This window comes from Drosophila biarmipes, chromosome 2R (assembly GCF_025231255.1).
Source record: "Drosophila biarmipes strain raj3 chromosome 2R, RU_DBia_V1.1, whole genome shotgun sequence".
NCBI lineage: Eukaryota > Metazoa > Arthropoda > Insecta > Diptera > Drosophilidae > Drosophila > Drosophila biarmipes.
Window position 1 is genome coordinate 6133462 of NC_066615.1, and position 19034 is coordinate 6152495.

The 19034-nt window shown below is 45.1% G+C and overlaps 1 protein-coding gene across 3 annotated transcripts; it reads right to left on the bottom strand.

The window, feature by feature from the left end:
* Nucleotides 1-1335: 1335 nt before the first annotated feature.
* Nucleotides 1336-7178, bottom strand: LOC108029755 (organic cation transporter protein). 3 transcript variants are annotated; one of them, XR_006367693.2, is made up of 5 exons: nt 5144-5344; nt 3616-4019; nt 2983-3126; nt 1744-2925; nt 1336-1679 (listed from the first exon to the last, which is right to left on the bottom strand). XR_006367693.2 is itself a non-coding variant. In XM_017102252.3 (4 exons), the coding sequence occupies exons 2-4, from the start codon at nt 4008-4010 to the stop codon at nt 1956-1958; spliced, it is 1509 nt and encodes a 502-aa protein (XP_016957741.1). In that variant the 5' UTR covers nt 4011-4019; nt 7134-7178; the 3' UTR covers nt 1336-1955. The 3 variants fall into 3 exon arrangements, 2 of the variants coding, with proteins under 2 accessions (XP_016957741.1, XP_016957742.1); XM_017102252.3 differs by lacking the exon at nt 5144-5344 and adding an exon at nt 7134-7178 and having other exon boundaries at nt 1336-2925; XM_017102253.3 differs by having other exon boundaries at nt 1336-2925.
* Nucleotides 7179-19034: the final 11856 nt, after the last annotated feature.

Below are 19034 nucleotides of genomic sequence, written 5' to 3' on the forward strand. Positions count from 1 at the left end.
CGATTAGGTGTCGATAAATGTTAAACATTTGTATTTAAATGACTAAACCAAGAAAAGCTCACAATATACAAAGGAATTCACAATACTGTTTCTACAAATATTTATTGGAATGGTCTATTCTGCTTTCGTTTAACTCTTAAATTTACTTATTTGAGCTTAAGATGATGGTAATATATATTACAAAATCAAATTTTAATTAAACATTTTGGGGAAAAAAACATGCCATAGTTTTACTAAGCATCCTCAAATTTCTGCTCTTTTGGGAAAAATAATTTTTTTTTTTGTTACTAAGGCAATTAACTTATATGCCATTTCCCTCAGCCGCAGTTGTCGCCTGTTGCTCTTAATGGCTACCATAACATCTACAAATTGCCCTCAGGCGATGGATGCGTTGTGGGAGGAGCGTTGGGGACTCTCGACCAGGACCCAATGAATAATCATCGAGTGACTACAGTGGAGCCGCTCTGGCCATTCATTTGGCCACATCTCACAACACCAGCGGAGGGCTTTGGGGAGCTGCAAAAATGCCCGGTAATTATCACTAAGACGCGCCGCCGCTGATTAAGTATGCGACACCGCCAGTCGGTTCGGCGAACCATTCCTCTAGGAACTCCTCTCGAATTCTGACAGCTTGCGTACGGCTGACATGACAAGCTGCCAGCCCGATGACGCTAAAAACCTGGCCCATTCTGGGCCTCGGTACCAGCCTCAGTCCGAATCCGCAACTGCAATTGCAGCTCCGGGCCGAGTGGCGATGGAACTTCGAAGGATGGTGAGCCGCATCATGTTGCCAAGTGCCGACAACTGACGGCTAGGTGCACGGAACACAATTTCGGTCTGCTGAAGCTAAGAATTTCTTAAAAACCCCCATATGTTATGATCTTAAGTTAAGTTTAAGAGAATAAATATTTTATTAAACTCCATAAAAATTGTATTATGATTTATTCTTGATTATATGTATGTTGTTTATGTCAATATTTCTTGTAAAAGCGTGTAGTTATACCTAATTTTTCCAAGTGGAAAAGGAGCGAGACCGGGGAGCGAGGATCCGAGCCAAGAGCCGCATACAAATGAGGCGTACCCAATGTTGACAATGAATATTAACCTTGAGTGGTGCTCCAGCCGGTTTTTGCCTGCCAAGGTCATCCCATCCGATCCCATTCCATCTCGGTTCCAGAGGATGTGGAGATGGTGTGATGAGATGGTTGCCGATAATTGCCATGGGCATCGGCTGGAGTCGACCTAATGGAATCGCGGGGAATGTCATTGGCTCTGATGTGTGTAATCGATTCCGCAGCTGAGTTTTTCTGTTAAATGAAACACTGAGATGCCATGTATTGGTTTTTAAATTACTGACGTTATGAATCTTTTTTATTTTCCTTGTAAGCTATAAATGATACAAAACAATTAATGTTAAATTCCAGAATTTGCAGGCCTTTAGCGACAGATGAGGGATGTTCCACGGAAGAGCCTCGGTTTTGACTGCAGATAACTTAAGAGATGCAATTTACCTTATTCCCACATTTCCGTGGGTTCTACTTTATAATTTCAGGGGTCTTAGGTACTATCGATTGGGTTCACATGCGAAGTTTGCATTCCCAGTCACTTGGCGGGTTTGCAGTTAGCCATTTGGCTGCTTTGCACCTCGACATTAAACCAGTTGGAGAACAGCAGCCGAGCTGGATTCAGACGGTTAACCCAGTTCTAATAATCACGAAGTTGAAGTTACTCCGCGGTAATTACCTTTTGCATTCGCTAGATTTTTCAATTTTTTTCATTCGCCTCTAGTTTGCGGCACGAACGGCAGTTCGGCGGTGACTGACATATCGCATCGTATAAATCGCAACCAAAGTCGAAATATAATAATTTTGGAGCCCAGGCAACAGCAGTTTAGCTGGGCCCGAAAATTATGAATTCTCGCCTTGGCGTCGATTTGCTGCACTGCCCGAAAGGCCCTATGCCTCCGCTTTCTTCCTGCGGCCGAAGTTCTCGCCATCCTCCAGGGTCTCCGGCAGCGGAGATCCCCGTGTCTCCGGAATGAAAATAGTGCCGACCATGGACAGCACGGAGAACAGCCCGAAGATGAGGGGCGCTATCCACAGGGCATAGGAGTCCAGGTCGACTATTAAGGGGGCCACAATGGAACCCACCCTGCCGATCATGGAGCACAGACCCACTCCACTCGATCGCACCACCGTGGGAAACAGCTCGGCGCCATATAGATAGACGTTCGGGAAGGTGACCGAGGCTCCGAAGAGGCCAATGGTGGCGCACGCCACACGGACGACCTCTCCCTGGGTGGAGAGAGCGGCCAGGAGGAGCAGGCCCAGGGCACTGCAGCCGTTGGAGAGGAGCAGCGTCTTCTTGCGCCCCAGGTACTTGGTCATGACCACGCAGATGCATGTGCCCGGAATGCCCACCACGGCGGCGATCAGGTTGCTGATGAAGATGTTGCCGCCCAGCTTGGAGACGTACTGCGCGGTGCCGTAGTAAACCATGCAGACCACCAGCCAGTTGTTGGCCATGCAGATGGTCTTGATTCGCATGTAGGGCGTCCGGAACAGGTCCAGCACGGTGCCCTTCTTGACCGGCTGGCGGGCGGCCAGGGCTGCGTAGGCCGCCTCGATTTCCGGCCGGATCGTTTCCGTCGGCGCCCTGTTGCACTTGGCCACCTTCTCCAGAACCTTGATGGACTTGTCCACCCTGCCGGTGGTGAAGAGCCAGCGCGGGGACTCCGGCACCAGCCAGAAGTAGATCACAAACACGCCCGAGAAGATGGTGATGCTGAACTGGTACCATCGCCACTCCCGAATGTAGTAGGCGAACACGGCCAGGGAGGCGTGGCCGATGTTGAAGGGTAGTTGGTAGAAAATGGCTATCACTTCGCGCTTCTTGGGCCCCACGATCTCCATGAGCAAGACGAAGCTGCGGGAGGGATCCGATAGAGTACCTGAATCTTTTAAGGAGTATCTTTGAACCCACCTGATGGTCATCGTACCCGCCGTGGCCGCCGCCACCAGGAATCGAAAGAGGCAGTAGAACCAGAAGTAGGGTGACACGCAGACGATCAGTCCAGTGACCAGCTGCATGAAACAGCTGAGCAGAAACATCGGTCGGCGACCAAATCTGGGGGTTGCATTAGAGTGCTTTTTAGAAACTACATTCAATATGTATTTTTTATACGGTAAGACATAACACGGAACTTCATTGTGCCGGGTAAATGAGTAGAATAAAATAGACTTCAAATAAGAGATTAGGGCATTTATAGGCACTTATACATATGTATTTAGTTAAATTAGGTCCAGCGATAAAAGCGACACCGGTAATCCACCTAAGAACTCGAATAAATGCTTTCTCATTAGTGTAAGTTTTACTAGGGGAATACTCAGAATCAGACCACTAAATGGTTTATGTTATAAAGAAACTGAAGATATAAGAAACGTTCTGTAAGCGCTTATAGCAGAGAGTTGAGAAAGGATGCTTTGAAATGTTGAAAAAGGCACTTGATATTGTTATATGTCAATATGAAAAGATTCGACGCTACATTTTTTTAACCCCTAGAGACACCTATGTATGCCTACCACTAAACCTTGATAGTAAACTTAGTACACTAACCTGTCGGCTAAGGTGCCGAAAACCAAGCTGCCCACCAGAACGCCCAGCATGACGAGGGACTGGGACATGCTGGCCAGCTGCTTCTTGTCGCAGGTTAGGTCCCACTCGGTGATGATCGTGGACTGGAAAACGCTGGTGTCGAACTCCGTCTCCGAGCACTCGTCGCTGCAGGGATCCGTGACGTTGGCCGTGGTGCACGACAGGGGCGTGGGGGCGGCCAGGAAAATGTGGCCCAGGGTGTGCCATCCGGTTCCGAACTTGCACAGCACGATGATTAAGAAGAAGAAGAGCTGGTAGCGCCGGAAGTCGCCGATCTGCGAGATTATCGGATCGGCCGTCTTGGTCACGGGCCTCAGCGGTTTTGGCTGCTTCGCATTCTGCGGTCTGTCGGCCATCTCGCTAAACTAAAGAATTTTCGGTATCAAGCTTTGAAATGAAACATCTGAATTTTCAAGAGTGATCGAAATTTGTTTCTTCAAGTGCAGAGGCCTACCGAGCTGACTGCTTTCCCAGTGGGTGGACTTTCTCAAATATTTGCCGGCCTCAGCGCAAATTGGATACATCGAGCGGTGCGGCTCGTGCAGACTGGCGTGAAATTATGGAACCCGGGCAGATAGAGATTCCATTTGCCAGCAGCTGGCCACCGCCACCGAGAAACCGGTTCTGGCCAAGAGAGAGCTTCGGGGATTCAGTCTGGGGCAGCGTGACAAGTCGGGGCTCGCAGATAGAGCAGTCGGTGGTGGGTCGGGGCATTAGCACTTGGCGGATCCACCGCCAAAATGGCATTTGGAAATAGGAGTACGGCCTCCAGGGCCGCTGCAGTTTGTCAGCCAAAAGGCCAGGCGACTGGGGCTAAACTTTTACTCTTTAAGTAGGTAAATGAAGTCGGCTGCCTGCTTAATTGGAGGAAGGTGCGCCCGGGGACCCGGCCGCTGAAGCTGGGATCTAGCTGGCAGATTAAGCCATTGTCTGCCCGCAGATAACCGCGAGTCCCAGTTACCCATTAAGATGGCTTAATTAAGGAAGCACTGCCTCAGTGAAAGTCGGGCCGTGGAGCAGGGCGGCGAGCTGGAGAAAGGGGCCCGCCCGCCACAGATTTCTGGTCTGAGATTCCGAGACGGGTTCCCACGGCAACGACAACCTGTCTGGCGCAGGCATTTTGCACAATTGTCAGACGCTGGCAAAATGTCACAACAATTGCAAATAAATTATATATGCAAATTGGACGGCCAATCAATGGAGTAACCATTGAGAAAACGCAGCGTTATAATACGATCGCGACATGATAAGTCTGGCAAAACACAAAGCACCCACTTGGGAGTGAAAAAAGGCACACATTTATGGCAATGCCTTTGTTCGGGGTCTTGAAAGCCATTCAGTTGGCTTTGGCTAAAACAGCTTTAGCCTATGTGGCACTCTCCTGTTCATTGTAGTGCCACTCATGATTTTATGGTTGCAATTCGTTTCTTTATCACTTATTATCACTCGAACTTTATATTCTAAGCAGCGTAACTCTAGAAGCACTTACCCAGGTCTTTCACTCAAATTACTACGTTTATTTATAATATTTTACGCAAGAAATTCTATTTATAATCATTAATCAAAAATTTCTGGGGGCTTGTCGGCGCCCAAACTTATATAACACTCTGTTGATAGCGCCCTCTTCGTAATCTGGGGCTTTTTGAACCACGTCTGGAAGGCTTCAACGCTCCACAATCAATGGCAACAGCATCCGCGTCGTCTCGTCTCGTCGGTGGAGAAAAGCAACTGAGACGCCGATAGGCGATAAAGTCGTGCGCACTTTAATCCCAGATGATAAGAGGCGTTCGACAAGCGCCGAGAATATGACAATATGAACTTGTGGCCAGGGGAGATAGCAGACGTCTGTAGATGTTGTTTACAATATTATGGCACCTCTAGTAAGCCGCCCAGCAGATGCTATTCATTAAATCGTTGGCAAACATTCGGCTATGCCTTCCTCGTAGCTCCTGTACCTCAAAACAGACCACTAGGCTTTCTGTTAACCAATAGAGATATTAGACCTCAAAAAACCCACACATAATCACGCAGTGTTCAGCAGATGAGCACGCGTCCGCTAAACTTGATAATGTGTAGACATAATATTGGAAAACCAAATAACAATTAAATGAATCGGGATGTTGATTTATTCGGCGAGTCGATAATTGTGTTTAGTCTTTTTAGCGTTTAACCAACTGCTATAAATAACGTTTTTTACGTTTCGAGCCAAGCAACTAATTAATATGTGATGATAATAACTTGTCTGCAAAAAGAGCATTCAACGTATTCATGATAAATCTTAAAAAAAAGGTTTTTGTGTATTTGCATAACATTACATTGCCATTTAAAAATATATTTCTAGGTCACCGAGATAATGAAATCCCTACGCAAATTGTTTATTTCAGCAAAAATCATAACTAACTATGGCTGGTGATTTGGTATATATTTTACTGAAAATGCAATTGCTCATAACTTTGTTCAACTTATTGAAGCGAAGAATATTTTAAATACTTCGGAGTGAAAGAATCAGTGCACGTGTGCTCTGCCATGCAGCCAGAAGACTAAACCCAATTAAAGAGCCCCGTTTAATATTTACATTCGGTGGCCTGACAAGTGGCCTAAGCCGATTGCAGTGTCCTAAATGGGTGGCCGGACTGTTTAGGCCAGAAACTCGCAGTCCCGAGCGGGGGAGCGGTGATTATGGCCCGGCAACGCTCCAATTAGCACACAAAAGGATTACAGGGGAAATGCCAAAATTCTGGTGCTGCACAGCGGACCATTCGGCACTTGGCAAGGCCAACAATGTTTTGGGCCGGCTTTGGAGCGCTTTGCGGTTTTTCCTCCATAATTGCTGGCCAGAAACGAGCCGGGCCGAGCCCAACTGAACTGAAGTGGACAGTGGTCGAGTGGAGCACTGGACGAGTGGCCCTGGCCGCCGGATTGCGAGGAATCCACTTGTGAGCCAGCGAGCAAATCAAGCAGCAGGCTTTTAATTTCAAACTGCCCCATCCACACACCAGGGCGCAATCAAAATATTTTATAGGTTGGCCATAAAGAAATTCATAAAGCGAACGGCAGCGGCAGCAGCAGCAACTGCAACTCCGCCAATTCATACGAAAATTGCTAACTCAGCGCTCACATATATCATCTTTATGCGCGGCCACGCCCCTTTCAGCTCGTAGTAAATTGACAAATGCAGCGGGCCAAGTCTGTGAGATGTCTTTGCCACTATTTAAGGTCTTTCTCGAGGGGATCGAGGCGGAGGCGGAGGAGGATGTGGCTGAGGACGGTCCTGCCTGGGAGCATCGGAATGAAAAAGCGCACCGAAAACTATGAGCAACGCTTAGCGAAATAAAAGTGCTTGTAATACGTAGTTAAAGTCCAACTAGGGCGATAATAGCAGGAAAAAGACGACTGGCTGATACTCTACTTTTCTTTAAAATAATTTTAGAAATTCTGATGCGTCCTAGCGTAGATACATTTTAGTAGCAAAAACTTACCTGTGCGAGAACCGGGCACCTTTCTGGATCAGCACTTCACACCTGCCAAGTGTTCGTTTGCAACTGCGAAAAATCAATAAACTGACCCTACTTTATACATGGGAAGTTGGCCAAACCACCCTTGAAGCAGCAACACACCTTAACCTTCCTGTTTACTTATCGAGCATCTGCCCGTCTGCCTCGTGCAATTAGCTACCTGTTCAGGAAAACACTGTTTTACCTTTAAACACGTTGAATTTAATAGAAAAGTATGGCTTATGGCACACAGTTTGTGAGTGAAAGTATTCCTATACACTACTATAGTAAAAGTCCTGCAAAGCTGTCAAGTAAAATATAAAAATGTTTATTTAGCTCGGAGATCTCTCCTTACATATGTCTCTGAGAAAAGGTAAAATATAAAACTTATAGGTCCTTGAATAGGATGTTATTTCATGGTCTTGCAGTGCCCCAGTTGGCTTGCAGGGTATGGACTGCTTGAAGAACCAGCTAGAAACAAAGCGCCGCATCAACGCTTTTGGCCCTGGTTGCCTTGGCTTTCTACCCCGACCCCGGCAGTCGCCCTATTCCCCGCTAAATCCTCTTTGATTAAGTGCTCAGTCTTTTATGTGGAGATTTTTTAATCGTTACCTCGTCCTGCCGGCGGAAAAGGGGGCTGCAGGGGGAGGATGACCAGGACCGAAGTCTGAAGTCCGAAGGGCGTGCATGTGACCATGCCCCGTAGATTAATCGCTAATCTGTCCCTAGAGGGCGTACTGACATTTTTTAAAGCTGCGCACAGCTCAGCAGAGCCAGAGAGCTGCCTCATGGCTGTCCACTTCATCCCGGGCCATTTGGAGATGTCTTTGGTTTTTATTGTCGGACGGCACTCGGGCGCTTCCATCACTGCCATTTCCCCTGGAACTCGCATTCGGCCTGCGATTCGCACCTCTTTTCCAGTACCTTGCGTTTTTGTCCTCCCTTTTCGGCTTTATAAATAAATTAATAAATTTAAGCCGGCATTAATTATTATGCTGCTTGGCCGGGCGCCCAGATTAATGTTTTAATTTCGCTGGCCTAGGCTTCGATTAATTTATGCGCGCCCTGTTTGCAATTTGTGCGCCGTTTTTTGAGTAATTTCGCCTGGCCGGGGGCGATAAAGTGCATTAACATGGAATGCGGCTGCCGCTGCGGGCAGCTAAAATTGTTCATTTCGAAGCATAATAAACGCGGCAATATGTTGCAGTTGAGCCGGGCCCCTTTCAATTTTCACTATACGGACGTCCTAATGTGTGTCACATAAATCAGCGGACGGCTCATCCGCTGCGGTTGCCCATTTCAGTGGTTTTGGGGCCGGACTAATCCCAGAAGCCGGTGGAAATGATGATGAGCGGCCTGCCAACACTTCCTAGATTGATGGATCAGTCCAAGCCGCAAAGATCTGTTCTCCTTACTTTCTCATATGCTTTGCTTGAGCAATCGAAGTTAGCGCTTTTTTCCCCCAAAGTTGCTCACTTAAGTCATTTATTTAAAAATCACATCCAAGAAGATCTTTAAAGGAATGAAATCAGGTTTGTTGTGGCTTCTTAAATTAAAAATACTTAGTCCCCGATTTAAAATAAATTTGGAGCGAGAAGTTGTCTGCATTGTCGTCTTTTATTTTTCTAAGGGATTAAATTAAATAACATAAATTTTAATTGAGTGATTTTACACATTCTGACCTTTAGTTGTTTTAAGTAATCAATTAAGAGCTTATATTTTAATACAAATATTTTAAGCAACAAACGAAATTAATGGAAGTTATTTGTTTCAAACATTTTAATATTAATAGCTATTTTGATCTTGTTTTTAGGCTTCAACTTTGGCAACTACTATTAACTTAAAAAAACAGATTGGTTACTGTTAGACATTCATAAGTCGCTCTAAAAGGTTTAGATTGTTAGTTATAAAAGTTTTACTTAAGTAAGTAATAAGGCAAAACATTTTTATTCCTAAGAGACTTAAATTAAATTTTTAAGATAAATTAGAAATGTTATTTTAGTTTTTTTGGAAATTTTATTAATATGAGATTCTACGATTCGTGGAAATAATACATGCACATAATGTCCTGGGACTTTAAGTACTAATTTATTAACCTTAAAAAATTAGCAAGTAAAATGTAAGTAAAATTGAATCCTGTTTCTTACTCCAAGTTGAATTTGATTGTTCCATTGAGACACCGATTTAAAGGGCTCTACTGAATTTGTTGGCCGGCGGACCAAGCGGCCCAAGCGGCCCGAGCGGCCTAGTGTTACCTGATTTACGCGTGACGGACACGCAAATCGAGGCGTTTAATTTCCGCCGCCGACAGCCGCTCTCACCGCAGCCTGTCAGTCAGCCGGGCAGCTGTCATAATACCGCTGTGCAGGCCGCGACTCATAGCCCACGACCTGCGACCCTCGATTACCGATTTTCGGCCTGTGGCAGCGGTTGCGACTCGGATAGCAGCAGAACTGAAGGTAAATAAACCCCTTGTCAGGGCCGCAGCTTTATGCATAATTAGCTTTTGCCGAGCGAAACCTTGGATCCGTGCAAATGTTGCAAACTTTTAATTTATGCCTAGGAGGGAGGTGGAGCTTCGGTTATAGTTTGCCGGCTGTTTGCTCCACCTACTGCATAAGCAAACATATTTTAATTTGAGGTTGTGTTTACATTCTGCTCTGTGCCACGCTTCAAGTCACACAACACGGCAGCAGGATCTACAACTACGGCAGCAGAAACAATAATAAGAACAGGAGCCAGGACAACAGAAATAGCAGCATCAGCAGTCCACCCTACACATGGCAACACAAACTTCGCTAGCCAAAGTAATTTTAAATGCCCCTTAAGTATTTAGTTGAAAAGTTACATTTAATTTGTTTGTGCAAAAATAGTTATAGTAATTTAATTTACCCAGTTGCTGATGCTGTGGCTTCGTGACACAAACATGTAGAATGTTTTGATTCTAAAACACCGAACTCTAAATAGCTTTAAAATAAAGTAAACTTATAATCAACCAGCATTTGTAATACAAATTGACTGATGCAGTGCAGATACGCAAGAGAAAATTCAATTTAAAAAAATATTCGTTCTTTAATTTGAATAGGTTAGGAAATATAAATATTTGTTCTGTTTACTGTTAAATTTTTTGGGCATGGGAAATATGAAGGCCCTTATTAGCTTTCTAAACCCTTCGCTTGTCGATCAGTGTCGCATCGACGTGCGTTCGAACGGCCGGCCCAGCCGCATACGCATTCAGTGCATTATCGCCAGTGCCATATCAGACACAAACATAAATGCAAACAATAATATTTGCTTAAAATTGGCTATGCCCTGGACACAAGGGGTACTAACCAATGTCGGGCGGGATGGCCGGGGGCAAAAGAAATAAGGGGCAACATGTGTTTTACATGAGAGCGGACTGGGGCCGGGCGACTTGTTTGCTGTTCAATCAGTCGTTCAGTTTATGGACCTCTCGAACGTCGATCCCCGAAGGCCCCGCATATGCATACATGCTGCATGCTTCATTCTGCATTCCGCTGCCCCGAGTGTGCAACTTCACAGCCTTGTTTACTCTCCAGCTTGTTTTCGCTTCTGCTGCTCGGCTCCGCATTGCGTATACGCCGCGTTTGCCGTGGCTGCCCATTTTGCACCTGACATTCTTGCCTGCCTTTTCTGCTTGGGAGCTGCTGCAGCACTTTATGCAAATGCACCCAAATGTTGTGAGCGGACAGGGGCCCTGGCCCCTTTTCTCCATACCTGAGTGCTGGCCCACCTGTGTTTGGTCTTTTTGGGAAAAATTCGAACGACCATGTCGCCTGCAACAAAGAATCCAGTTCAAATGCCAAGGTAATGGTGATTTGGAGGAGGGACTGCTTTTAGCCAGTCTGATGGCATTAGTAACCTGAATCGTAGAATTAGAATAAGATTTTATTGCGCTATTCGTATTAAATTAAATATTTCTGCCATACGTAGCATTAGCATATGAATTGTAATGGGAAATTTTACACTCTCTGACCTTAAGTTCATTTAAGTAATCATTAGGAGTTATTTTTTTATATGCATGTTTTTTTAACAACAAGAAAAATTAATAAGTTATTCGTTTTACTTTAACGTTTTTTAATGCTTCAATTAGCTGTAAACTACAATCATACATTTTGTTTGTTATAAGCTAATTGGATCCTGTTTCAAGGCTTCCTTATTGGCATTTACTAATAACTTAAAATGAACAAAATTACATTAAATATTCACAGTCTAAGAGGTTTAGTTTGCTGGATATTCAAGCTTTACCTCTGTCTGTCTTACTCTAGAATACCTGATGCAGCTGTAGGATAACATATATTTTCTGGGTAATAAAAACATCACCAGAACCATGTTCGTTTTTCACCTTCCCAGTAGTTCGGAAGGAATTCTCTGCTCTTCTATTTGCCATAAATACTGGTGTTGGCATAAGGGTGCGCTGTCAGGAGATTGGCGCAAAACAAGGATGGCAAAGTGGCCGACCATGATTTAATCCCTTGGCCGTGCAAAATGCATTTTAATTACGCACACGCAGCGAGCAGCGCACTTTAGCATACTTAACAGGGCCACTTGGCGGGATTTTACTGCTCCTGGATGCCGGCACTCTAACTTTCCCTGAGCCCCTCCCGCTCGTTTCACCCGTGGTGCTTGTCTTTTCGGTGGCTGCGGGATTTTAAAATGCACATCATAAATGCATTCATTTGTGACACTTGATGTAATTTGTTAGTGCGGTAATTACATAAAAGTGCAATGGCCAAACAATCACACACTTAAAAGCCTTTCCCTGGGGAGCAGCGCGGGAAGTGGGGTGCGCCAGCGCCTGGGAGCACTTCCGGTGCATGCGTGTGTGCGAAATCGCATTAAAATTAATGTAATTTACAACAATGACCATTAACTTAAATTAGCGATGAAATGCAGTGGCTCCACAGTGGTGGCGGCGGGGGGAGGCGATACCCGCACATGCCCTTGCGGCATGTGTGGCACGCAGTCACGTGCATCGCAGCCCGGCATTTTGGCCAGTGTCCCGTTGTCGTTGTCTGGTCAGTCAGCAGCCTTTGTTTTCAAACAGGCGCCAAGGAAACAAATCATTTGCACACACAGTGGAGTCCTGCCCCGCCCGTTGCCATGGCCAACAAATTAACGACCATAAAGCGATTTCCAGCGGGTGGCCACCGAGGGATGGGGGAAATTTACGAGGCAGCTCCACTGTCTACTGCCGCCCCGAAAATTATAGCGAACATAAATTGTTAAATGCGAAATCCTTTGATTTTAATTACGCCGGGAATTTTTATTGCCAGACATGCGGATGCCGAACTCGGACTCTCGCAGCTTTTTCCAGCTTCCGGTGCTCCTTGCCGCTTTGCTCTAGCCAGGCAAATTAATTTTAATTGTGGTTTGGCCGACGTAATTAATTGCAAGTAAAGAAGGCGAGAGCGAAAAGAAATTCATCTAAAATATGCGGCGTGCTCGACGGCCTATCAAAACAAATCAAATGAAACGCATATTTCTGCTTCAATTAATGGAATTAATTGAAATTTAATGAACTTAATTGTTATGCGGCGCCCGTTAGCCGCCTGCCTTACCTTTTCCACCTGCAGGCTTACAAGCAAATATGCAAAACGGAAGAGCGGAAATGGCTTCTAAAAATGGCACCGAATCGAAATCAAAGGCGGCGGCGAAGTACTCAAAGCATTTCCTTCGCTGAAAATTTAATAAAGTCCCCTTCGAGGCGCAAAGACAAAATGGCCACGCGCCTGTCAACGATTCCCACAGGAATCTCCTGGCAAGGATCCTCTTTTCGCCTCCCTCCCCCGTTCCGCCCTGTCGTCTTGGCATTTATTTGCGCAGCCCATCCCCTAAAAAATGTATATCTCCCCCTCGGGTCGCAGGCATTTTTCAATTTCTCGTGATTTTTAGTGGGGCCCAGCAAATGACAAAGTCTCAACATTTTAACAACGTATTATGGCTAAGCAGGATAATAACACTTGGACTTCCTTTCCGTCCAGCGCCAGTGAGTGCGGTGGTATGTGTGCACCGAGTGTCCCGCCGAGTGTGTGTGAGTGTGCAGGGCAAACAAAGCTGAAATAAAGATACTTCCGGCCGTGACCAGTGACAAGCACTTTAGTTGCGGCCAGCGGACAATGGAATCGGAGCCGGGACCCCAAGCGATTGGAGTTGGGAACTCGGAGGATTTTCGGCGTGAATTTAGGGGGAATTCGGCCAGAATTTTAATCGCAAATTTACAGGGACCAGGATATCTGGAGCAGTTTGTGCTATTAAATATTGGATATTGGCTTGAAAAAGGTTTGAGAGCTCAGGTTCTCTAAAGCAATTTAAATTTAAACATTTTCAATTAAAATATATTAAATTATATTAAGATCAGAGCCAAGTATTTTGCTAGTAAAAGGTAGAGATAATATTTTAATAAATCATTTTCTGGTTCTGAAAATCTGAACAAATTAAGAAGAAAATCTGTGGGCTAAGAGCCCTGGCCATTTTCTAATTTGTTGATATTTCCCCCAAGTTTATTGTTTGGCTTCTTTGTGCTTAACTTTTGTTGGGCTAGCGAAATTCGTAGACGCCAACTTGAGTTGGCCTGGCCGTTGTTTGAGTTGGCCGGTGTGTGTGAGTTTTTCCTCCATTTTTTTATGAGCTGCCACGAGGATGCAGGACTTTGCTGCTCAACACTACACAAATTGTTGATGTGACCGGGTCCCGTGTCCTTTTTGTGTTTGTTGTTGTGCGTCGCCGTCTTCTTCTGGTGTGTTGTTTGTTGCTGGCTCGTTCATTGTGTTTGCGCCATAAATCGCTTCCGTTTATGTTTTAGAGCCACACAATGGCCGGGCCGGGAGGAGGGCAGTAGGAGGTGGAGCTGGGCGGGAGAAGATGGTCAGAAGAGGAGCCATCGTCCTGATCACAAGCGTAAACAATAAAGTTTAAAACAACTAAGCAAGATACAAAATGTTCTACGGAATTTCATTTCAGACCGATACAGTGGAAAAACCCGGTAGAGTCATTTTCACACACATGTGATCAAAACTTTTATTCAAAATGTATATATATAATTAATCTATTTTACAGATATTTGCTTAAAAATATTCCAATTTAAAAAGTTCTAAAACATTGTTGAATTTTTTCTGTGCAATTCTGTTGCCTGATTTTCCCCTTGTCCAGGCTCTGTGTGCTTTATAGCCATGGTTTGCTTCACGCTCTTGACCATGTGACCAGCTAGCCGTGTCAGTCATTTTGAGCGCCGTTCCGCCTTTGTGCCCCCGGAGAAGAACAAATCTCATCTTTGTGTTTGCCCTGTCTCAGTTGCCCGGTCCCCAGTCCCCTGTCCCCAGTCCCCTGTCCCCTATCACCATGCCCCTCTCGCTCACACCTCCTCCGTCCCGCTTGCTCGCATTATCATTGTCCACGCCCTGGACCGGCATAAAATAAGTTAGTCCTGGGCAAACGTCCTGTCCCCGGACACGCAATGGCCCAGCTCATGTTGACTTTTCCTATTTTAAGTCCGTTTATTTCTTTTACACTTGCTCCATCTTTTCGCCTTCGCCGCCCTTTGACCCCAGCCCGCTGTTGTAGTTGGCGGAAAAGTTTTCCACTCGCCTGCCAAGTGGCAGGACACAGAGCAGCAGCAACAATGCCGTGGAAAACTGTGTATTGCATTTGCTTAGCGAAAACTTTTAATGATCCGGGGCCGTTGAGAAGGGTTTCAGGCCAAACGGATCCAAAACGGTATCTTTATCGTAGCAGTAACTAAGTACAAGGGAGTGTTCTTACGACATAATACCACTAATTAGGGGACATTCAACTAAAATTCGGACTTTATCTTCGTGAGTATTAAATAAAGATAAATATTTTAATTATTTATTATTTGCGAAGTACTAAAACATTTTCTTATAGTATAATAACAAAAACACTTAAAATATGTAGTATCGTAGGTATATACTCTTCATCTTGGATAAGTATTGTAAATTGTAATGTTTTGTTGTGCGATGAAGGGAATAATGGCAGTATTCCTCCCCTGTTATTAATAAAACTTTCCTTAAAGCACCAGGTCGTGCAGCTCTATACGCTCGTCCCAGTTTTTACTTTTGCAGAGCTTATCACTCGGCCTGCTCCCCATTATTTTGGTCTTATCGCCTTCGACGCAACGTTTTAATGTCTTTTTGGGGGCTAGGCTCGTAAGCTATTTCTATCTGCGTCGGGTTGTCGCACATAATCGAACTAATCAATTTGCGTAAATAAACTGCTCACAGTTTATTATCGACAAGGTGCCACGTGCCGCGCTCAGTGGCGTCCCCGTGCGACATAAATCTTTATTTACAAAAGTGTAAACAAAAATTACTCACTCACGCGCATTCACGAGGGAAAGCGGAAAATGGGAGGTCGGGAAGGTGGCAAAATGCACGAGAGGAAGCGTGTAAAGGCTGAAATGCGAAAAATCAACGACTTCGACGGGGGATAACAATGGGGGCTAACCTCTCGAACCCGAACTCCCCGTCGGATATGAGGGGGTGTGCGAATTAGCATGTGAGCCCTGCAAAGGCCACCCACGCAGCGCCCAGCCACCCCCTTTGGAGCCTGCTAATGGCCCTCCCGTGAGTCTGATGCTCCCGTTGAAAAGTCAACGATTGCCGCGCTGCGGAAATTAACGGAAAATCAGCAGCAGCGCACAAAGAGAACGAAATGTGGGTAGGCGAGAGCTACGGGCGAACCCCGCTAAGACGATGTGAGTATTGACGCCCAAAAATATTTATAAAATATGCTTTAAACTAAAACAGTTATAGTATAACCGTGTACTTCAACATTGAAATGCAGAAAGGGTTCTTTGTTGTATTCATACCTTCTTTGTTTATAAATATTTATATTATATTTAAACAAAAAATTTGTATATTTACATATTTTTTAATACTTATTGCTTGACAAATATAACTAAGTATATAAATTTAAGCTACCGATAAGGGTTTTAAGATTTGTTTCCAAAGATCTTTACATAAACCATGTCTTGCAACTTGCTTTGGAAGGCCAATTTTTAAAATATACAAAAAAAATTAAAAAACAATTTCCATTTCAAATCCAAACTAGTAATGGGATGTTAAAGACCTGTTAAAGACCCAGTAGACCTAATGCTGAATGAATGAACTCTTTAACTTAAATAAACCCGGATACTCTGTTCTTTTATAAGTAGATCTTAGAAATAACTCGTAATAACGGTGATAGGATCGCGAAATACAATTCTTCCTTCATAGGAGCTCCACTGTAGCCGCCGTTAGTAGCAGCAAATGGCGAAGGATGCTTGATTTAATGTACAAAAGTTTTTGATGTTTCTCCGTGGGCGCACGATGGGGGCGGCGTGAAGAGCCTTTGCGCCCAGCCCTTTGCCCCGTGTGTCGTGGTTAACTGTCTGCTTATTTCAAATTGTAATTATGGCCCGTTCTTCGCTCGTCCCTGCCATTCCTCCACGGCCGGGTGTCAGTATCAGTCGGCTGATACTGAGGGTCCTGTTCGCAGGACTGTCAGTCAGCCGCGCGCGATGCGTTGCCAACTCAGTGGAGCAGAATGCAGCAAATCACGGGTCTCGAGCCTCTATGTTTCGCATAAAATGTGTACAAATTATGCGTATTTATCGGGCGAATTCAATGAACTGTAAATGGTGTGGAAGTTGTTTGGCGCCCGAGTGTGTCGGCGAAGGTGTTGTGCCATTGTTGTTACGCGGCTGTCTGTTACAACATTAAGCCTCGTGGATTGGGGCTGAGAATGCGCACAGGTGTGTGTCAAAAGGCATGCCGGTTCCTCGGAGGGTTGCGTTCTCCGGGGTTGCGGTGGGGGCATAATGAACGAGGGTCTTTGGACGGGGGCACTGAACCGTGCTCATTAAAACGGGCGTGGGGCTCTCACAATCGGTTGGCGTTTAATCCATAACATAATGTACCCTTTTGGGCACTCGATTCCGCCCAAATCTGTTTTCCGATTGGGCCATTCCACAATTAATAATCACTAATCGTTTTGGCAGGCAGCTAGCATACAAATCTGAAATCAGGTTCTATATTTGGCTCGCTTTATTTCTATGTTCCATTTAGTCGTTTACCGTCAAACGGTCGGGCCATTACTTTCAGCTGGCCCAGGTTCATTGATTCGCCTTTTGGGCTCCTTTCCCTTTGACAGCCTTGACCCTTGACCCATTGACAGGTGGCAGGCGCATAAATATTCCATTGGCCGGCTCTATCAACGGAAAAAGGGAAAACTTTCTCGTTCAACACATCGGCCCTCAGCCGCGTGCCAGTTATTAGTTAATAACTATTTGCTTTTTGTTTATTTATAATGTCTTAATTGCCGGAACGTGGGCCTGAATCCATCCAGGCATTGTAATTTAATGGTCGTCGCACAATTATTTTCCAATTCACAGCCCAATCGGTCCCTGGGATCCGTCCGAGTTCGTCCAATTTGAGTCCCCGGTTCCCAGTTTCCCAGTTCGGCCGGGCTGCCTCTCTGCCCAGCTGTCAAGTTAATTTGCTTGCCGCACAGCAGGTGTTGAGTTTGGCTAATTAATAGGCTGCCCGAGACTGCCTGGCTGGCCCACAGATTTTTAACGACAGGTTTCAAGGGGAATCGGGAGCAGGGAGCAAGGAGCAGGGAACAGGGATCCGGAGCCAAGAACGGGTAACGGGTCACGTCCTGGGCCGTGAACGCATCCGTATCCGCATCGCAAACTATGCGGGCGACAGCTGCTGCGGCACAGGGAACAAATTTCATAGAGTTTACCTTCATTTTAAGTAGGGATTTTATTCTTGACTTATTTACATATCTTGCGAATTAGTATTGAGCTATTTTAAAAAATGTTATAAGAAATATATATATTTCTTATATGCTTTAGTCTAATGTTCCAGAATTAAGAATCAGATCATATAGATCATATGAATTAAATTATGTGGTTAAAGCTTCGCTTATAAAAATTTGTTAAAATAATTTTAAACCTTTCACCACGTTTAATCTATATATTTTTAATATATTCTATATATATAATTTACCCTATTTTAATGATTTTTTATGCACTGATCTTCATTTACATATATTTCAAATGTATTGATTTGGTACTCTCTAGAATTCTGTAGAAGTTTTCTGGATATTCCCTAAGGTATTCTGGCGTTTTGTTAATTTAATGAAACAACCATCAGATCAGATTTTCCCTCAGTGTGCTCCTTCTTTTTATGGCTTTGCGTGTTTGGCATCGTTTTGTTTGGGGTCCGCGTTCCCGAGTTATTACTAATTTTTAATTTATGTGCATTTAATTGAAATTCGGCAGGGACCTGCATTCAGCCACTCTCCTCTGAGCTTGGCTCTGGCCCGACTCTGACTTTGACTTTGGCTTTGGCTGTGCCCCTCACGGTGACTGTGACTCTGACCCACTTGCCAGACAAACACGCATCGCATCACATTGCATCGGAGGCTTGGCCAAATGCCGAGTGGAATCGCGCATCGAACATGGCCAACAAGTTGCAAACAAGTCGTCGCCAAAATCGCAGGCAACATAAATTTTCGCACATTTTCGGGCTGCGTTCGACAAGCAGCGCATGCAACCAGCAGGCCACAAAAAACCAGAGTGGAACAGGGGAAAGAGTTATATGGCCGCGCATTTTTGCTGCCTGCTGGCCGCAAATTTATTACGTTAATTAAAATAATTCTTAATTAATCAGAAGCAAAGATGCGGGCCGTGCCGATGGCCACGAGAGATGACCGGGCCAGATGCAGCGTGGGGAAAAAGCCCTTTTGATGTCACTCCTCTTCCAGCTCAGCTGCAGCCAGTTTTGTCTAGTAATGCATGGCGCATCAATTATAGACGACTCCCTCCCCAATGCCTCCAACCGATTTCCACTGCCCACT